The 22,118-nt window shown below is 40.8% G+C and overlaps 1 protein-coding gene and 1 pseudogene across 1 annotated transcript in view; both read left to right on the forward strand.

The window, feature by feature from the left end:
- The window catches only part of Gcat (Glycine C-acetyltransferase), a 41,569-nt gene extending 21,129 nt beyond the window's left edge, over nt 1-20,440 (forward strand). The window contains exons 5-8 of the mRNA XM_071670733.1: nt 48-234; nt 4,354-4,549; nt 13,470-13,647; nt 19,526-20,440. Coding sequence (XP_071526834.1) covers nt 48-234; nt 4,354-4,549; nt 13,470-13,647; nt 19,526-19,683 — 719 coding nt within the window. The 3' untranslated portion in view covers nt 19,684-20,440. The remainder of the gene's footprint in view (nt 1-47; nt 235-4,353; nt 4,550-13,469; nt 13,648-19,525) is intronic.
- On the forward strand, nt 4,746-5,988 carry LOC139753830 (cyclin-dependent kinase 10 pseudogene; annotated as a pseudogene).
- Nucleotides 20,441-22,118: the final 1,678 nt, after the last annotated feature.

Here is a 22,118-nt window from a genome sequence, read left to right on the forward strand (position 1 = left end):
TAATGTTTACTTTGTAATAAGAAACAGCAACATTATTTTTTCTGTAGACCTTGAGACCAAGCTCCAAGAATGCAAAGATGAGGCCCGCATGAAAGTCATAGCAACAGATGGCGTGTTCAGTATGGATGGTAACGTGGCTCCTTTAGCGGAAATGTGTAATCTTGCTGACAAATACAATGCATTAGTTTTTATTGATGAGTGCCATGCTACAGGATTCTTTGGTGCTACTGGAAGGTTAGTTATGGTTCTCAAAACATTCATTAAATTTGAACCTGAAGGCAGTATTGATTGATTAAGACAATGGTTATATGAAGTTTACTGTTATTGAATATATATTGCATGTTAAAGCAATGAAATATTCAGTTATATAAGTAAAATTTATGTTTCATAAGATTTTGAATTTTATGATATAGGCTGTTTATGTGTGGATGGGCTATTCTTCATATGTTTCCGGGCACTACCTCAGTGATGCGGGAAACGGCAGTTAAGTATAATAAGTAAAAGGAATGATTTTATTTTTATCATACTTTGTTGCTGTCTCCCACGTCAGCAAGGTAGCGCAAGGAAACAGACGAAAGAATGACCCAACAACACACATACACATGCATATATATAAAGCCTGCACACGCACATATACATACCTGTATATTACCATGCATACATACATATACATACACAGACATATACATATATGCACATGTACATACTCATACTTGCTGCCTTCATCCATTCCCATTGCCACCCCACCACATATGAAACAACATATATTTTATTTATTTATTTATTATACTTTGTCACTGTCTCCCGCATTTGCGAGGTAGTGCAAGGAAACAGACAAAAGAATGGCCCATCCCACCCACATACACATGTATATACATAAACGCCCACTCACGCACATGTACATACCTATACATTTCAATGTATACATACATACACAGACATATGCATATATACACGTGTGCATATTCGCACATGCTGCTTTCATCCATTCCTGCCGCCACCCTGCCACACATGAGATGGCACCCTCCTCCCCCCGCGTGCATGCGAGGTAGCGTTAGGAAAAGACAACAAAGGCCAGATTCGTTCACACTCAGTCTCTAGCTGTCATGTGTAATGCACCACAACCACAGCTCCATTTCCACATCCAGGCCCCACAAAACTTTCTATGGTTTACCCCAGATTCTTCACATGCCCTGGTTCAATCCATTGACAGCACGTTGACCCCGGTATACCACATCGTTCCAATTCACTCTATTCCTTGCACGCCTTTCACCCTCCTGCATGTTCAGTCCCTGATCACTCAAAATCTTTTTCACTCCATCCTTCCACCTCCAATTTGGTCTCCTACTTCTCCTCGTTCCCTCCACCTCTGACACATATATTCTCTTTGTCAATCTTTCCTTACTCATTCTTTCCATGTGACCAAACCATTTTGATACACCCTCTTCTGGCTCTCTCAAACACACTCTTTTTATTACCACACATCTCTCTTACCCTTTCATTGCTTACTCTATATCAAACCACCTCACACCACATATTGTCATCAAACATCTCGTTTCCGACACATCCACCCTCCTCCGCACAACCTTATCTATAGCCCACGCCTCGCAGCCATATAACATTGTTGGAACCACTATTCCTTCGAACATACCCATTTTTGCTTTCCAAGATAATGTTCTCGCCTTCCACACATTCTTCGACACTCCCAGAACCTTCAGGCCCTACCCCACCCTGTGACTCACTTTCGCATCCATGGTTCCATCCGCTGTTAAATCCACTCCCAGATATCCAAAACACTTCACTCCCTCCAGTTTTTCTCCATTCAAACTTACCTCCCAATTGACTTGTCCCTCAACCCTACTGTACCTAATAACCTTGCTCTTACTCACATTTACTCTCAGCTTTCTTCTTTCACACAACCAGATTCAGTCACCAGCCTCTGCAGTTTCTCACACGAATCAGCCACCAGCGCTGTATCATCAGCAAACAACAACTGACTCACTCCCCAAGCCCTCTCATCCACAACAGACTGCATACTTGCCCCTCTCTCCAAAACCCTTGCATTCACCTCCCTAACAACCCCATCCATAAACAAATTAAACAACCATGAAGACATCATGCACTCCTGCTGCAAACCGACATTCACTGGGAACCAGTCACTTTCCTCTCTTCCTACTCGTACACATGCCTTACATCCTCGATAAAAACTTTTCTGCTTCTAGCAACTTGCCTCCCACACCATATACTCTTAATACCTTCCATAGAGCATCCCTATTAACTCTTATCATATACCTTCTCCAGAAACACCTGATCCACACCTCCTCTACCACTTCTGAAACCACACTGTTCTTCCCCAATCTGATGCTCTGTACATGCCTTCACCCTCTCATTCAATACCCTCCCATACAATTTCCCAGGAATACTCAACAAATTTATACCTCTGTAATTTGAACACTCACCTTTATCCCCTTTGCCTTTGTACAATGGCACAATGCATCCATTCTGCCAATCCTCAGGCACCATGAACCATACATACAATGGATATCCCCACCAACCAGTCAACAACACATTCACCCCCTTTTTTTTAATAAATCCCACTGCAGTACCATCCGAACTTGCCGTCTTCCCGGCATTCATCTTCCGCAAAGCTTTCACTACCTCTTCTTTGTTTACCATACCTTTCTCCCTGACCCCTCTCACTTTGCACACCACCTCGACCTAAACACCCTATATCTGCCACTCTGTCATCTAACACATTCAACAAACCTTCAAAATACTCACTCCATCTCCTCACATCACCACTAATTGTTATTACCTCCCCATTAGCCCCCTTCACCGATGTTCCCATTTTTTCTCTTGTCTTACTCACTTTATTTACCTCCTTCCAAAAACATCTTTTTATTCTCCCTAAAATTTAACGATACTCTCTCACTCCAACTCTCATTTGCCCTCTTTTTCACCTCTTGCACCTTTCTCTTGCCCTCCTGTCTCTTTCTTTTATACATCTCCCAGTCATTTGCACTATTTCCCTGCAAAAATCGTCCAAATGCCTCTCTCTTCTCTTTCACTAATAATCTTATTTCGTCCCATCACTCACTACCCTTTCTTATCTGCCCACCTCCCATGCTTCTCATGCCACAGGCATCTTTTGCGCAAGCCATCACTGTTTCCCTAATTACATCCCATTCCTCCCCCACTAACCTTACGTCCTTTGCTGTCACTTTTTCCATTCTGCACTCAATCTCTCCTGGTACTTCCTCACACAAATCTCCTTTCCAAGCTCACTTACTCTCACCACTCTCTTCACCCCAACATTTTCTCTTCATTTCTGAAAACCTGTACAAGTCTTCAACTTCACCTCCACACGGTAATGATCAGACGTCCCTCCAGTTGCCCCTCTCAGCAGATTAACATCCAAAAGTCTCTCTTTCACGCACCTATCAGTTAACACATGATCCAATAACACTCTCTGGCCATCTCTCCTACTTACATACATATACTTATATATATATATATCTCTTTTTAAACCAGGTACTCCCAATCACCAGTCCTTTTTAGCACACAAATCTACAAGTTCTTCACCATTTCCATTTACAACAATGAACACCCCATGTACACCAATTATTCCCTCAACTGCCACATTACTTACCTGTGCATTCAAATCACCCATCACTGTAACCTGGTCTCGTGCATAAAAACTGCTAACACACTCACTCAGCTGCTCCCAAAACACTTGCCTCTCATGATCTTTCTTCTCATGCCCAGGTGCATATGGCACCAATAATCACCCATCTCTCTCCATCCACTTTCAGTTTTACCTGTAGCAATCTAGAGTTTACTTTCTTACATTCTATCACATAATCCCACAACTCCTGTTTCAGTAGTAGTGCTACTCCTTCCTTTGATCTTGTTCTCTCACCAACCCCTGACTTTACTCCGAAAACATTCCCAAACCACTCTTCCCCTTTACCCTTGAGCTTCATTTCACTCAGAGCTAAAATATCCAGGTTCCTTTCCTCAAACATATTACCTATCTCTCCATATTTATCATCTTGGTTAAATCCACATACATTTAGACACTCCAATCTGAGCTTTCGAGGAGGATGAACACTCCCCATATGACTCCTTCTTCTGTTTCCCCTTTTAGAAACTTAAAATATATGGAGGGGAGGGTTTCCAGGCCCCCGCTCCCATCCCCTTTAGTCGCCTTCTACGACATGCGGGGAATGCGTGGGAAGTATTCTTTCAACCCTACCCTTAGGGATAACTTTATATATATCTATATTGATAGCTAAGAGAGACCTAACCTTTTAAAAAGTATGGGAACTTAGAATTTTTCTTTCCTGCTTACAGAGGAACAGAGGAGCATTTTAATTTACCCCCTGGAAGAGTGGACATCATTAATAGCACCCTGGGCAAAGCTCTTGGTGGTGCTGCTGGAGGTTATACCACTGGACCCAAAGAACTCATCACACTTCTTAGACAACGGGCAAGACCTTATCTCTTTTCAAATTCTGTGCCTCCACCTGTTGTGGCATGTGCCAACAAGGTTAGTCCATGGAACAACCCTGGAGATGAGGAATAGATGACTGAGAAGTTCTATACCTCACTTTTTGCATAGTACATTTAATTAGCTACATTGAAATACAGCAAATCCAGGATAAATTTAAATTTTGATTTCATTGACAGTTTTTAATGTTTGCCCTGGAAAACTAAGATAATGACTACTTTTCAATAATATGGGTTTAAGTGATGTCCAGACTTGAAATATTGTACTAATGATTTAATTTATGTAAGGAGTACAGGCTGATTCACCTGACCTTGAGGACAAAACAGAACAACAACTCAAGAAAGAGATATTAGGAGCTGCTAAAAGGAGAAAGATGAGTAAACATGGGGAAAAGCATGATACCTGCAGCTTGTCCACAAAGAAACCTAGCCTTCTCTCTCTTCTCACTGGTCAACCCTTTGAGGTTCCAGAAAAAAACATCTATTTGGGAAGTGCAGATTTGTTGGAGAATTTGAAAAAATCAACCATGTTGGAGAATGAACGTGTGGTGTTGTGTATGGTGCTTGAAACACAAAGTCAAATGAAATTATAGCCATTTAGAAAATGCAAATGGAAAAGGAGAAGGATGGGTTGCCAATATCTGGGCTACGTGAGATCATGTTGCTACAATCATGCAGTCATTGAAATATTGTTTGTTTGAAGGTGGTGGTTGTTGCATGTAGGACTTAGCTAGTTTGCTGGACAACATGCAGACACCATTCATGGAAACACAAGTCAAATGTATTATGATAAAGGCATTTAAGGGTCTTCCCTATCTTCATAGAAAGCAGATCATTCTTCGAAATGAGAAGGTCTCCAATCTTCTTCAAACAAATGTAGAAACATTTAAAATAGCTAACTTTGGATTAGCCCATGAATTAGGATATCTGATGTCTCCAATGATGCTACAGGTTGTAAAATGTTGGTATCATGCTCCTGAACTACTGTTTCAGGCCAAGACACAGACAGGTGTGGATGTGTGGGCAGCTGGCTGTATTCTTGGGGAACTCCTGCTATATATATAAGATGCTACTTCCTGGTAAATAGAAAATTGAACAGATTTATCTCATTATTGATCTTTTAGGCACATTTAGGCCTGAATTCTCACAGTTGCCAGCTATTGAGAACTTATATTAAAGGTTCAACCATACAGCAACTTGAAGATGAAATTCCCTACATTGTCACCATCTGGCCAATGTTTGCTCAACTTTCTCTTCATGTATGATCCCAAATGTTCGAGCTGCAAGACAGGAGTATCTTGAGTGCTCCTATTTCAAGGAACACTTTACATATTGATATCACACTTGAATATTCAATAGCCCTCCCATAGGGACATGAGGCAACAGCTTTTCCAGAGATGGCTGTCTCGGTATTTTTGCAGAAATAACACAAAAGAAGATGTCACCTTTCAGCAAAGCTACTGAGGAGATTGAGAACAAAAGTTTGGAGACTGTAAAGTTTGGAGACTGTAGAAGCAGTTGGACATCATGTCATCCAAATTATGCACCATCTCTGAAAACCTCGAATATCCCCTTGTACTTTGACCATAAGGTCTTAGACTTTTTCAAGACAATGAGTGTTCTAAAACCAGTATGAGGAGATGATGATATGACGACAAAGATAAAAGTTTTCCTCGGGCTACATATCATGCGTCATAAAGCCAACAAATTTCTTTGTAATATACTTGCCTTACTATCAAGTACATTACTCAATTGGATCAGTAGAATTAGTATGAATGTTGCTGGAATACCTCCACACTTCAGTTGTTGAAGGATAAATCAGAACATTTGAAGCCAAAGGTCTTTGTACAGTAGTGGTTTTTAGGCAGCCAATGACTAGGGAGTCTGCTTGGGTATTGGGAGGGTTATTGACAGCTGTGTAGTGAGCCAGCATTTCATTGGTTAAGTTGCACTCCTATGACCCAGGTAACTGTCTTTTCTTTCCACCTCACCTGCACTTGGACTACTGGCATTCTGTTTACAAACACAATCTCTCTTTGTCACACATAACACTTGACATTACTTAACTTGCACAGTTCAGTCGTCTTAACTCTAGATTTAACCAGGGGGAGCGCTGTGTTTTAGCCCTACCATTTGGTAGTATGGTGGGAGCAATAGGTAGAAGTAGTAGGTAGGAACATTAGGCATAAGCATTAGGTAGAAGTAGTCAGTAGGAACTTTCAGTTGGAGCATCTGCAAACACTGCGCTAGACTTGCCCTCTGCCAGTAGCCTGTTAAAGGACGAGGCACTAAAAGCTAAGAAGCAGCACTAGAGTTCTCTAGTTGTGGAGACTATTGCTGTGGCCACCCCCTTGAGGGAGCTCCAGAATGGAACAGGCATCAGAGATATAGATAGTTGGATAGATTGTTATAGTACATTTCTTCAAATATGCCAGTATAGAAAATATTATCCAAATGATAAACCCTGTAAGTGTTAAGATTCTAATATTTAAAATGGGTGTGGACAGACAGTCTGTGGCATTTTTAGAATATATTTTATGCATAGGTGTTTAATTGAAGATGTCTCCATTTTGCTAAATTTCTTTTTGTTTCTCTGATTTATGATGGACCAAAACATAAGCACTAGAGTACCATGATGGAACATAGTCTTTGGGACATCTGAAATGTACTAATTTATTATTATTATTTTTTCATACATGTCCACTGTTTCCTGCACTTGGGAGGTAGTGCCCGGGATAGACAAAGAAGTGGCCTCATTTGCTCATATTCACTCAGCTGTCATATAGAGAGCACCAAAACCAGTGCCTCCAGTTCACAACCAGGCCTCACAGACCTTTCTGTGGTTTCCCTTGACCACTTCATGTGCTCTGGTTCAGTCCTTAGACAGCATATCGTGCCACATCCCTCCAATTTGCTCAATCCCTTGCATGTCCCAGATCCTCCTGCATGTTCAGGCCCTAAACGCAAAAAGGATCTTTCACTCCATCCTTCTACTTATTCCTTAGTTTCCCACTTTCCTTTCACTTCTGACATGTATACCATCTCAGTTATCCTCTCCATATGCCAAACATTTCAGTACATCCTCTTCAGCTCTTTTATATATACTCTCCTTACTACCTTGTCTCTCTCTTACCCTTTCTCATTAGATCAGCTCTCATTACACCACATTGGTGTCCTTAAAGATTTTTTTTCAATGCACGGGTGCCTCAAGTCTAAAATACAGAGGGAATGGTAAGAAGGGGAAGGAATGGTATAATAAAAGATGTCACAAATTAAAGGAGCTTCGAGATGTGCAGTGTTGAGCACATAAACAGCATTCTAACCTGCTAGTATTGGCATGATGTAAGAGAGCATGCGAATGAGTATAGCAGGATAAGAAAAGAGGAATAAAAAAACTTTGAAATGAACAATGTCGACAAGGTAGCTGAAAATCCAGAACTTATCAATAATTTTATGAGGTCTTGAATACAATGAGTAATGTGTGGAAAGAAAGGTCACTTTTTTATGGGGAAAAATGGGTATTCTCGATGGTGTAGTAGGACTGTTAGTACTATATGGATGTGAGGTGTAGGTCTTGGACAAGAATGTAAAAGGTAGGGTCAAGGTGTTAGGAGTTAAATGTTTGAGAACAGTATGTGTTGTGAGGAAGGTTGACCAAGAAGAAGTATTTTATGAGTGGAAGGTAGTAGTTGGTAGGTAGTCTCCTGCCTGGATATCAGGAGACATAGTAATGGCTGCATAGTTAACCTACACTTCAGTGGTCGTCAAGCTACATTCTTTGACCCAGGTAGCTATATTTTCTTTCTGCCTCACCCACATCTGGACTGCTGGCATTCAGTCCACAGACTTACAATCTATCCATGTCAAACGTAGTGCTTGACAACACTTCTCTCACATAACTCATTCTTTATAACTAGATTTTCCTCCCTTTTTCATTACAAAACTTAATAAACTAGGTTTTACTCACATTTACTTTGAACTTGCTTCCTTCACAAACTCTCCCAAACTTGAAATCCAGCTTTTACAGTGTCTTGCTTTCAATCTGCCACTAGCTCTGTATCATCAAACTACTGACTCACTTCCCAGGCCTCATCCAAAGCAGACTGCAAACCTGCTTCCCCTCTCTCTGTTCTCACCCTTTTACTACTTACTCAATTAAACCACCTTTCACCACATAATGTCCCTAAACATATCTTTTCACATGCATCCTTGTCTATAGCCCATGCCATGCATCCATACAAAATTGCTGGAACTTATTTTCCTTCAAACATACCCATTTTTGCCCTCCCAGCTAATGACCTCTTTCCACACATTTCTCAATGCTCCCAAAACCTTTGACCCCTCATCCACCCAATGTCTCTGGCTCTTTCATGGTTCCATTTGCTGCCATATCCACTCCCAGGTATCTGAGACACTTCTCCATACTTTCTCCATTCAAATTTTTTTTTTTTTTTTTTTTTTTTTTTTTTTTTTTTTTTTATATACTTTGTCGCTGTCTCCCGCGTTTGCGAGGTAGCGCAAGGAAACAGACGAAAGAAATGGCCCCCCCCCCCCATACACATGTACATACACACGTCCACACACGCAAATATACATACCTACACAGCTTTCCATGGTTTACCCCAGACGCTTCACATGCCTTGCTTCAATCCACTGACAGCACGTCAACCCCTGTATACCACATGACTCCAATTCACTCTATTTCTTGCCCTCCTTTCACCCTCCTGCATGTTCAGGCCCCGATCACACAAAATCTTTTTCACTCCATCTTTCCACCTCCAATTTGGTCTCCCTCTTCTCCTCGTTCCCTCCACCTCCGACACATATATCCTCTTGGTCAATCTCTCCTCACTCATTCTCTCCATGTGCCCAAACCATTTCAAAACACCCTCTTCTGCTCTCTCAACCACGCTCTTTTTATTTCCACACATCTCTCTTACCCTTACGTTACTTACTCGATCAAACCACCTCACACCACACATTGTCCTCAAACATCTCATTTCCAGCACATCCATCCTCCTGCGCACATCTCTATCCATAGCCCACGCCTCGCAACCATACAACATTGTTGGAACCACTATTCCCTCAAACATACCCATTTTTGCTTTCCGAGATAATGTTCTCGACTTCCACACATTTTTCAAGGCTCCCAAAATTTTCGCCCCCTCCCCCACCCTATGATCCACTTCCGCTTCCATGGTTCCATCCGCTGACAGATCCACTCCCAGATATCTAAAACACTTCACTTCCTCCAGTTTTTCTCCATTCAAACTCACCTCCCAATTGACTTGACCCTCACCCCTACTGTACCTAATAACCTTGCTCTTATTCACATTTACTCTCAACTTTCTTCTTCCACACACTTTACCAAACTCAGTCACCAGCTTCTGCAGTTTCTCACATGAATCAGCCACCAGCGCTGTATCATCAGCGAACAACAACTGACTCACTTCCCAAGCTCTCTCATCCCCAACAGACTTCATACTTGCCCCTCTTTCCAGGACTCTTGCATTTACCTCCCTTACAACCCCATCCATAAACAAATTAAACAACCATGGAGACATCACACACCCCTGCCGCAAACCTACATTCACTGAGAACCAATCACTTTCCTCTCTTCCTACACGTACACATGCCTTACATCCTCGATAAAAACTTTTCACTGCTTCTAACAACTTGCCTCGCACACCATATATTCTTAATACCTTCCACAGAGCATCTCTATCAACTCTATCATATGCCTTCTCCAGATCCATAAATGCTACATACAAATCCATTTGCTTTTCTAAGTATTTCTCACATACATTCTTCAAAGCAAACACCTGATCCACACATCCTCTACCACTTCTGAAACCGCACTGCTCTTCCCCAATCTGATGCTCTGTACATGCCTTCACCCTCTCAATCAATACCCTCCCATATAATTTACCAGGAATACTCAACAAACTTATACCTCTGTAATTTGAGCACTCACTCTTATCCCCTTTGCCTTTGTACAATGGCACTATGCACGCATTCCGCCAATCCTCAGGCACCTCACCATGAGTCATACATACATTAAATAACCTTACCAACCAGTCAACAATACAGTCACCCCCTTTCTTAATAAATTCCACTGCAATACCATCCAAACCTGCTGCCTTGCCGGCTTTCATCTTCCGCAAAGCTTTTACTACCTCTTCTCTGTTTACCAAATCATTTTCCCTAACCCTCTCACTTTGCACACCACCTCGACCAAAACACCCTATATCTGCCACTCTATCATCAGACACATTCAACAAACCTTCAAAATACTCATTCCATCTCCTTCTCACATCACCGCTACTTGTTATCACCTCCCCATTTACGCCCTTCACTGAAGTTCCCATTTGCTCCCTTGTCTTACGCACCCTATTTACCTCCTTCCAGAACATCTTTTTATTCTCCCTAAAATTTACTGATAGTCTCTCACCCCAACTCTCATTTGCCCTTTTTTTCACCTCTTGCACCTTTCTCTTGACCTCCTGTCTCTTTCTTTTATACTTCTCCCACTCAATTGCATTTTTTCCCTGCAAACATCGTCCAAATGCCTCTCTCTTAGGAGTGAATGTTGGGGTGAAGAAGGTGGTGAGAGTAAGTGAGCTTGGGAAGGAGACCTGTGTGGGGAAGTACCAGGAGAGACTGTGTACAGAATGGAAAAAGGTGAGAACAATGGAAGTAAGGGGAGTGGGGGAGGAATGGGATGTATTTAGGGAATCAGTGATGGATTGCGCAAAAGATGCTTGTGGCATGAGAAGAGTGGGAGGTGGGCTGTTTAGAAAGGGTAGTGAGTGGTGGGATGAAGAAGTAAGAGTATTAGTGAAAGAGAAGAGAGAGGCCATTCAAATTTACACTCCCAAATAACCTGCCCCTCAGCCTTGCTAAACCTATTAAACATACTTTTACTCACTTTTACTCCCAATTTCCTCCTTTTGCACACTTTCCAAAACTTAGTCACCAATGTCTACAATTTCTTACTTGAATCTGCCACTTAGAGACTAAACCCTCTCCTTACATGCATGTACCCCCCCTCATCACCCCATTCACAAACAGATTAAATAGCCATTGTGACATCACACACACCCTTGCAGCAGACCAGTCTTCACTTGAAACCACTCACTCTCCTCTCTTCCTACTTGTGCACATGCCTTACACCCTTGATGAAAACTTCTCACTGCTTCTAGCTGCTTTCCTTCCACACCATATATCCATAAGACCTACAGGAATTACTATCTGCCTTATCATATGCTTTCTTCAGATCCACAGATTCCATGCTTAAATGTTTCTCTAATTATTTCTCACAGACATTCTTTAAAGCAAGCACCTGATCCATACATCTTCCTCTTCTAAAACCACTTTGTTCTTACAAACACTTTGTTCTTACCCAATGTGATACTCTGTATATGCCATCACCGTCTATCATTCCCTCACCTTGTCTATCATTACGTACATATATATGTAAGGTGGTGAAAGGTGGTTTGATTGAATAAGTAGTAAAAGGATAAGAGGGAGTGGTTTCATAATAAGAGAGAGCTGAAGGGGATTTGCTGAACTGGTTTGGATGCATGGAGAAAATGAGTGAGGAGAAGCTGACAAAGAGGATATATGTGTCATAAGTTAAGGAGACATAGAAGACCAAATTGGAGATGGAAAGGTGGAGTGATAAAGATTATGAGATTTGGGGCCTGAATGCACAGGGTGGTGAAAGGTTTGCATGGAAAAGAGCAAATTGAAGTGATGTGGTATACAGAGGTTGGCATGTTGTCAGTGGACTGAACGAGGGTATATGAAGCTTCCTGGGGAAACCACAGAAAAGTCTGTAGGGCCTGGTTACAGGTTAGGGGCTGTGGTTTTGATGAACTACTTGACAGCTAGAGAATGGATGTAAGTGAATGAAATCTTTCTTTAGCTGTTCCTGGCGTTACTTCGCTAACGCGGAAAATGGCAGGTAAGTAGGGAAATTTTGGTGATGGTGTCAACATTCACAGAAACATGTAATACCACCCTTTCATATGCCTGAAGGACAGCTGAGCATTGAAGGCATTGAACACCCACAGATCCCCCTCTCATACCTTAATCTACAACTTAGTCTTGATATGGTGGAAGGAAATCTTGGTTCTCAATTTACCTAGTGGCGAGGTTACTCGAGCACTGTAATATGTATATGTATGGGTGGAGTGGTTGAAGGGTTACAACACTAACTTCTTTTTCACCTCTCCTTTGCCAGTTACCTATTTTTTTTGTCATCCCTGATTTCTCTTGTTCCTGTTTGCCATTTCGTGCTTAAGTAAGGTAAACTTCGGAACAGATGACTAAACCTTAAAGGAAGTCTTCACTTGGCTTTTCCTGTTCATTCTTTTAGAATGTAATTCAGAGGATTACAAGCCCACCCTCCACTTTTAGTTACCTTCTTTAGTATGTGTTAGATATATGTGTAGTATCCTTTCTCTACTATCCCTAGTTCTTTCAAAACATTTTCTTATTCCTCCTGAAGTTCATCAGTATTCTCACCCCATCCTTAATTTCTCTCCCTGCTCAGCAATCATAACTTTCTTATGACCTCCTTCTGCTTTCTCTTGTTTTTCTCGTGATGCACTCCCTGCAAATACTATCCATACATCTATCTCCCTTTTCATTTTTATGAGCAGTTTAACTCCTGCACTCCACCAGTTGCTGTCTTTTCAACTCCCACCTTCTGTATGCCCCTTAGTTCATCTGTAGACACAAGCACTGCCTCCATTAATACCTTCCACTCTTACCTGGAATATCAGTAAATATTTTTAGGTTGGTACTATTAACCTACATTGAAAGTTAATGGTACAATCGCTTGCTGAAGGATTAAAAGTTCAATGAACCATCAATCGACCATGAATATTGTTTGTTTATTCATTTGACCATGAATATTATATTGTTTTTATTCATGTTTTTATCTTTATCCATAGGTATTTGACTTGCTTCTTGGAAGTTCAGGGTTTGCTGAAAAGGTTCAAGCCAACACAGATAGATTCAGATCTCAGATGACAGATGCAGGCTTCACCTTAGCAGGCGAAAACCATCCTATATGTCCTGTCATGTTGGGGGATGCTCGTCTTGCCTCCAATTTTGCAGACCAAATGCTAGGTAGGTACCAAAATAACTGAAAATTTAAAGTTTTAGAGTACATTAACATACTTTGAAGGAAAAATGTTGCACATATGTTGCTTTCTTGTAGTATGTATAAAATTTTGTGGTAGTATTGAAGGTGCACCACAGGAGAGGAAAAAAGAACCATAACATTGAAATGTAAAATTAACATTATCAGTTTATGGATTGTAGGATAAAATATCTTTTCATCTCCAATTTGGTCTACCTGTTCTTGTTCCCTCCACTTCTGACACTATCTTCTTTGTTAGCCCCTCCTCACTCATTTCCAAACACAACTATCTCTTATAAGACACTATCTTCTTTGTTAGCTCCTCCTCACTCATTTCCAAACACACCTCTCTCTTAGTAAGACATTATCTTCTTTGTTAGCCCCTCCTCACTTATTTCCAAATAAACCTGTCTAATGTAAGACCTTTTATTACTCAACTTGATCAAACCACTTCACACCACATACTGTCTCAAATATTTCATTTCCAACACGTCCACTCTTGTCCACAAATCCTCATCTACAGCCCATGACTCGCGTCCCTATAACATTGTTGGTACTACTATACCTTCAAACGTATCTATTCTTCCCCTCCCAGACAGTGACCTCAGTTTCCACATTTTTTAGTGCCACCAGAACTTTCACCCCCTTACCCATCCTATTCCTCACTTCTGCTTCCATGGTTCCATTTGCTGCCAGGTCCATTCCGAGATAGCTAAAATGCTTCTCTTCCTCCAATTTTTCTCCATTCAGACTTGTTAATATTATTATGACAATCACACTAGTATGTGATTATTTCATTTAAAGATAATTGCTCTTCAGCAGATCAACTCATTTATTGAAATTTGACAGTACACTACATGTTTCATGGAAGAAATCTACATCATCAGGTGTGTACAGTTCAAAAAGTTCAAAAGCCATTTCACAGACCCAGCAAAATCTATTGAGATATGTCAGTTTTTGCTGGTACATGTCTGAGTTTTTGTGTTACGGTTCGAAACTTAGGCAAGAGTTTTGGAAAGAGGGGCAAGTATGCAGTCTGTTGTGGATGAGAGAGCTTGGGAAGTCAGTTTGTTCGCTGATGATACAGCGCTGGTGGCAGATTCATGTGAGAAACTGCAGAAGCTGGTGACTGAGTTTGGTAAAGTGTGTGAAAGAAGAAAGCTGAGAGTAAATGTGAATAAGAGCAAGGTTATTAGGTACAGTAGGGTTGAGGGTCAAGTGAATTGGGAGATAAGTTTGAATGGAGAAAAACTGGAGGAAGTAAAGTGTTTTAGATATCTGGGAGTGGATCTGGCAGTGAATGGAACCATGGAAGCAGAAGTGAATCATAGGGTGGGGGAGGGGGCGAAAATTCTGGGAGCCTTGAAGAATGTTTGGAAGTCGAGAACATTATCTCGGAAAGCAAAAATGGGTATGTTTGAAGGAATACTGGTTCCAACAATTTTGTATGGTTGCGAGCCCTGGGCTATGGATAGAGTTGTGCACAGGAGGGTGGATGTGCTGGAAATGAGATGTTTGAGGACAATGTGTGGTGTGAGGTGGTTTGATCGAGTGAGTAATGTAAGGGTAAGAGAGATGTGTGGAAATAAAGAGTGTGGTTGAGAGAGCAGAAGAGGGTGTTTTGAAATGGTTTGGTCACATAGAATGAGTGAGGAAAGATTGACCAAGAGGATATATGTGTCGGAGGTGGAGGGAACAAGGAGAAGTGGGAGACCAAATTGGAGGTGGAAAGATGGAGTGAAAAAGATTTTGAGTGATCGGGGCCTGAACATGCAGGAGGGTGAAAGGCGTGCAAGGAATAGAGTGAATTGGAACGATGTGGTATACTGGGGTTGATGTGCTGTCAGTGGGTTGAACCAGGGCACGTGAAGCGTCTGGGGTAAACCATGGAAAGTCCTGTGGGGCCTGGATGTGGAAAGGGAGCTGTGGTTTCGGTGCATTATTACATGACAGCTAGAGATTGAGTGTGAACGAATGGGGCCTTTGTTGTCTTTTCCTAGCGCTACCTCGCACACATGAGGGGGGAGGGGGTTGTTATTACATGTGTGGCGAGGTGGCGATGGGAATAAATAAAGGCAGACAGTATGAATTATGTACATGTGTATATATGTATATATATATGCCATTTTATGTGTGGCAGCATCAGTGGATGAAGTCAGCATGCATGAATATGTACATGTGTATATATGTATATGTCTGTGTATTTACATGTGCGTGTGTTGGCACTTATGTATATACCTCTGTAGATGGATGGGTCGAGCCATTCTTTCGTCTGTTTCTTTGCTCTACCTCGCTGACACGGGAGACAGTGACAAAGTATAATAAATTAATATATATATATTATTCAGAAGTAGAGGATGTGTGGATCAGGTGCTTGCTCTGAAGAATGTATGTGAGAAATACTTAGAAAAGCATTTATGGATCTGGAGAAGGCATATGATAGAGATGATAGAGATGCTCTGTGGAAGGTATTAAGAATATATGGTGTGGGAGGCAAGTTGTTAGAAGCAGTGAAAAGTTTTTACCGAGGATGTAAGGCATGTGTACGTGTAGGAAGAGAGGAAAGTGATTGGTTCTCATTGAATGTAGGTTTGCGGCAGGGGTGTGTGATGTCTCCATGGTTGTTTAATTTATTTATGGATGGGGTTGTTAGGGAGGTGAATGCAAGAGTTTTGGAAAGAGGGGCAAGTATGAAGTCTGTTGGGGATGAGAGAGCTTGGGAAGTGAGTCAGTTGTAGTTCGCTGATGATACAGCACTGGTGGCTGATTCATGTGAGAAACTGCAGAAGCTGGTGACTGAGTTTGGTAAAGTGTGTGAAAGAAGAAAGTTAAGAGTAAATGTGAATAAGAGCAAGGTAATTAGGTACAGTAGGGTTGAGGGTCAAGTCAATTGGGAGGTAAGTTTGAATGGAGAAAAACTGGAGGAAGTAAAGTGTTTTAGATATCTGGGAGTGGATCTGGCAGCGGATGGAACCATGGAAGCGGAAGTGGATCATAGGGTGGGGGAGGGGGCGAAAATCCTGGGAGCCTTGAAGAATGTGTGGAAGTCGAGAACATTATCTCGGAAAGCAAAAATGGGTATGTTTGAAGGAATAGTGGTTCCAACAATGTTGTATGGTTGCGAGGCGTGGGCTATGGATAGAGTTGTGCACAGGAGGATGGCTGTGCTGGAAATGACATGTTTGAGGACAATGTGTGGTGTGAGGTGGTTTGATCGAGTAAGTAACGTAAGGATAAGAGAGATGTGTGGAAATAAAAAGAGCGTGGTTGAGAGAGCAGAAGAGGGTGTTTTGAAATGGTTTGGGCACATGGAGAGAATGAGTGAGGAGAGATTGACCAAGAGGATATATGTGTCGGAGGTGGAGGGAACGAGGAGAAGAGGGAGACCAAATTGGAGGTGGAAAGATGGAGTGAAAAAGATTTTGTGTGATCGGGGCCTGAACATGCAGGAGGGTGAAAGGAGGGCAAGAAATAGAGTGAATTGGAGTCATGTGGTATACAGGGGTTGACGTGCTGTCAGTGGATTGAAGCAAGGCATGTGAAGCGTCTGGGGTAAACCATGGAAAGCTGTGTAGGTATGTATATTTGCGTGTGTGGACGTGTGTATATACATGTGTATGGGGGGGGGGTTGGGCCATTTCTTTCGTCTGTTTCCTTGCGCTACCTCGCAAACGCGGGAGACAGCGACAAAGTATAAAAAAAAAAAAAAAAAAAAAATATATATATATATATATATATATTATCCCTGGGGATAGGGGAGAAAGAATACTTCTCAGGTATCCCTGCGTGTCGTAGAAGGCGACTAAAAGGGAAGGGAGCGGGGGGCTGGAAATCCTCCCCTCTCGTTTTTCATTTTCCAAAAGAGGGAACAGAGAAGGGGGCCAAGTGAGGATATTTCCTCAAAGGCCCAGTCCTCTGTTCTTAACGCTACCTCGCTAACGCGGGAAATGGCGAATAGCATGAAAAAAAAAAAAAAAAATATATATATATATATATATATATATATATATATATATATATATATATTTGGTAAACAGAGAAGAGGTAGTAAAAGCTTTGTGGAAGATGAAAGCCGGCAAGGCAGCAGGTTTGTATGGTATTGCAGTGGAATTTATTAAAAAAAGGGGGTGACTGTATTATTGACTGGTTGGTAAGGTTATTTAATGTATGTATGACTTATGGTGAGGTGCCTGAGGATTGGCGGAATGCGTGCATAGTGCCATTGTACAAAGCAAAGGGGATAAGAGTGAGTGCTCAAATTACAGAGGTATAAGTTTGTTGAGTATTCCTGGTAAATTATATGGGAGGGTATTGATTGAGAGGGTGAAGGCATGTACAGAGCATCAGATTGGGGAAGAGCAGTGTGGTTTCAGAAGTGGTAGAGGATGTGTGGATCAGGTGTTTGCTTTGAAAAATGTATGTGAGAAATACTTAGAAAAGCAAATGGATTTGTATGTACCATTTATGGATCTGGAGAAGGCATATGATAGAGTTGATAGAGATGCTCTGTGGAAGGTATTAAGAATATATGGTGTGGGAGGCAAGTTGTTAGAAGCAGTGAAAAGTTTTTACCGAGGATGTAAGGCATGTGTACGTGTAGGAAGAGAGGAAAGTGATTGGTTCTCAGTGAATGTAGGTTTGTGGCAGGGGTGTGTGATGTCTCCATGGTTGTTTAATTTGTTTATGGATGGGGTTGTTAGGGAGGTGAATGCAAGAGTTTTGGAAAGAGGGGCAAGTATGAAGTCTGTTGGGGATGAGAGAGCTTGGGAAGTGAGTCAGTTGTTGTTCGCTGATGATACAGCGCTGGTGGCTGATTCATGTGAGAAACTGCAGAAGCTGGTGACTGAGTTTGGTAAAGTGTGTGAAAGAAGAAAGTTGAGTAAATGTGAGTAAGAGCAAGGTTATTAGGTACAGTAGGGTTGAGGGTCGTCAATTGGAAGGTAAGTTTGAATGGAGAAAAACTGGAGGAAGTAAAGTGTTTTAGATATCTGGGAGTGGATCTGGCAGCGGATGGAACCATGGAAGTGGAAGTGGATCATAGGGTGGGGGAGGGGGCGAAAATCCTGGGAGCTTTGAAGAATGTGTGGAAGTCGAGAACATTATCTTGGAAAGCAAAAATGGGTATGTTTGAAGGAATAGTGGTTCCAACAATGTTGTATGGTTGCGAGGCGTGGGCTATGGATAGAGTTGTGCACAGGAGGATGGATGTGCTGTAAATGAGTTGTTTGAGGACAATGTGTGGTGTGAGGTGGTTTGATCGAGTAAGTAACGTAAGGGTAAGAGAGATGTGTGGAAAAAAAAAGAGCGTTGTTGAGAGAGCAGAAGAGGGTGTTTTGAAATGGTTTGGGCACATGGAGAGAATGAGTGAGGAAAGATTGACCAAGAGGATATATGTGTCGGAGGTGGAGGGAACGAGGAGAAGTGGGAGACCAAATTGGAGGTGGAAAGATGGAGTGAAAAAGATTTTGTGTGATCGGGGCCTGAACATGCAGGAGGGTGAAAGGAGGGCAAGGAATAGAGTGAATTGGATCGATGTGGTATACCGGGGTTGACGTACTGTCAGTGGATTGAATCAGGGCATGTGAAGTGTCTGGGGTAAACCATGGAAAGCTGTGTAGGTATGTATATTTTGCGTGTGTGGACGTATATGTATATACATGTGTATGGGGTGGGTTGGGCCATTTCTTTCGTCTGTTTCCTTGCGCTACCTCGCAAACGCGGGAGACAGCAACAAAGTATAATAAAAAAAAATATATATATATATATAATAATAATAATAATAATTTATATATAAATGTGTGTGTGTATTATTTTATTACATTATTTTCTTATTCAAATTATGCCATATATGTTTCCCCTTACCAGAAAGAGGAATATATGTGATCGGCTTCAGTTATCCTGTAGTGCCTAAAGGCAAAGCAAGAATTAGAGTCCAGATCTCTGCATCACATACATTTGAAGACATCGATCAGACTGTCGAAGCTTTCAAGCAGGTTGGCAAAGGCCTTGGAGTTATTGGATGATTGTGTGTATCTGTATACATACAGATATTAGATTCTACATGCTTGTGATGATACAAAAAATTAAGACCTATCATTGTTTATTCGTTGGTGAAAGGGATTTCAGTCTCATTAAGGATCTTCTTACTGCAAAGTAGATTCCGCTACTAGGAGTAGCTCTGCATTGAAGTTGCAGGAGTCCTGTTAGGGAAAGGGGTCCTAGACTTATGCAATAATAATAATAATATATAAAAAATATATAAAAAAAAAATATATAATAATATATATATATATATATATATATATATATATATATATATATATATATATATATATATATATATATATACTTAATTCCCAAGAACCCCTTATATCTTTACGTGGCTTCTTCACTGCTTGAATATATATACATTTAATGTGTGTGTACAAGTGGATGGCAAAATATATATATATATATATATATATATATATATATATATATATACATATGTGTGTGTGTGTGTGTGTGCACAATCACCCCTGGAAAGAGAAAATAAGAGTACTCTCATTTATTACAGCCTCTAAATGAAAGTATTCTCTCTTTTCTCTTTCTGTGCATATACCTATTCAAGGTGAAGTGAAGGATCTGCACACACACACACTTATATATATATATATATATATATATATATATATAATATTGCAGCTCTTTTGACAAATGAGAATTATGACATGATACAAGGGGAAGGTAGTTTAATTGTACAAGAAATCGGGATATGTAATAAAAAATAAAATATACTGACCTGCTTATTTATTTATCTATTCCTATAATATTTGCAGGATTTAAATTCTGCAGCATGCAGTCCAACTGTGAACTAATCAGTTCTAAGAGTAACATTTGCTAAGTTTTTGTATTTAAAAGGGCAACTCCTTCACAGTACTTAAACTGTGTAGTACTTGTAATTTCAATTTCTATACTTTTTAATATTGGTCATCCAATCTCTCATTGTTAAATAACTGTACTTATCTTTCACAATAACATTATCAGGTTAACCATGCTAAACTTTCTGGAACATAACTATTTCCTGAACAAGGCATGTTAACTCAAAGTATTCTTAGTCACCTAACTCATGAAGTTCAGGTGTAACCTGGTGGTAAACATAATGAGTATTTAGTGTCTACGTTTGATATGCCATTTTCATCAGGTTGAATAATGCAGTCTCCTCTCACTAGTCCTATTCTTGCACAACTTTTATGTTCTTTGAAGCTTGCCTTCCCATAACAATCCCTCAAGGATGATTTGCATATGCATCATTCAAAATACTAATTTTTGACATACACTAGACATGGTATGATTCAAATGCTTTAAAAATTCACAAAATTCATTTTTCATTTCTAAGTAGCCATTTCTATTACCATATTAATAGGAAGACCCCTTATGAGTCAGTCTTTCAGGAAAGTAAAGAATAATGTCAAGAACAATGTGAAGTGGGACTATGTAAGGAGGGAATGTGTCATTCCCACTAACCTCACACATTTGAAGTATATATAACTATCTTTCCTTTATGTGAACCTGGGTTTTCCCCCCATTTTTGCCAGCCATTTACCCTTACTTTGTCTATTGTGAAAAGCATAATTTATTTTTTGTCAGCCATTAACGACACCAGAGGTAATGCTACGACAAAAAATTGCCTCATGCACTCGCAACCACTCTCTAGGTGTCATTATTTACCACCAACCATAGCCTGTGTATGAAAGAAAAGTTATTTTTTTATATTTATTTTGCTTTGTCGCTGTCTCCCGTGTTAGCACAAGGAAACAGACGAAAGAAATGGCCCAAACCACCCACATACACACATATATACATACACGTCCACACACGCAAATATACATACCTATACATCTCAATGTACACATATATATACACAAACACATATACATATATACACTTGTACATGTGTATATATGAATATGTCTGTGTGTATATATATGTGTACATCTCAATGTACACATATATATACATCTCAATGTATAGGTATGTATATTTGCGTGTGTGGACGTGTATGTATATACATGTGGATGTGGGTGGGTTGGGCCATTCTTTCGTCTGTTTCCTTGCACTACCTCGCTAACGTGGGAGACAGCGACTAAGCAAATAAATAAATACATAATTCATAGTCTGCCTTTATTTATTCCCATCGCCACCTCGCCACACATGGAATAACAACCCCCACCCCCCCTCATGTGTGCAAGGTAGTGCTAGGAAAGGACAACAAAGGCCCCATTTGTTCACACTCAGTCTCTAGCTGTCATGTAATAATGCACCGAAACCACAGCTCTCTTTCCACATCCAGGCCTCACAGAACTTTCCATGGTTTACCCCAGATGCTTCACATGCCCTGGTTCAATCCATTGACAGCACGTCGATCCCGGTATACCACATCGTTCAAATTCACTCTATTCCTTGCACGCCTTTCACT

The sequence above is a fragment of the Panulirus ornatus genome, chromosome 15, assembly GCF_036320965.1.
Source record: "Panulirus ornatus isolate Po-2019 chromosome 15, ASM3632096v1, whole genome shotgun sequence".
In the NCBI taxonomy this organism is placed as follows: domain Eukaryota; kingdom Metazoa; phylum Arthropoda; class Malacostraca; order Decapoda; family Palinuridae; genus Panulirus; species Panulirus ornatus.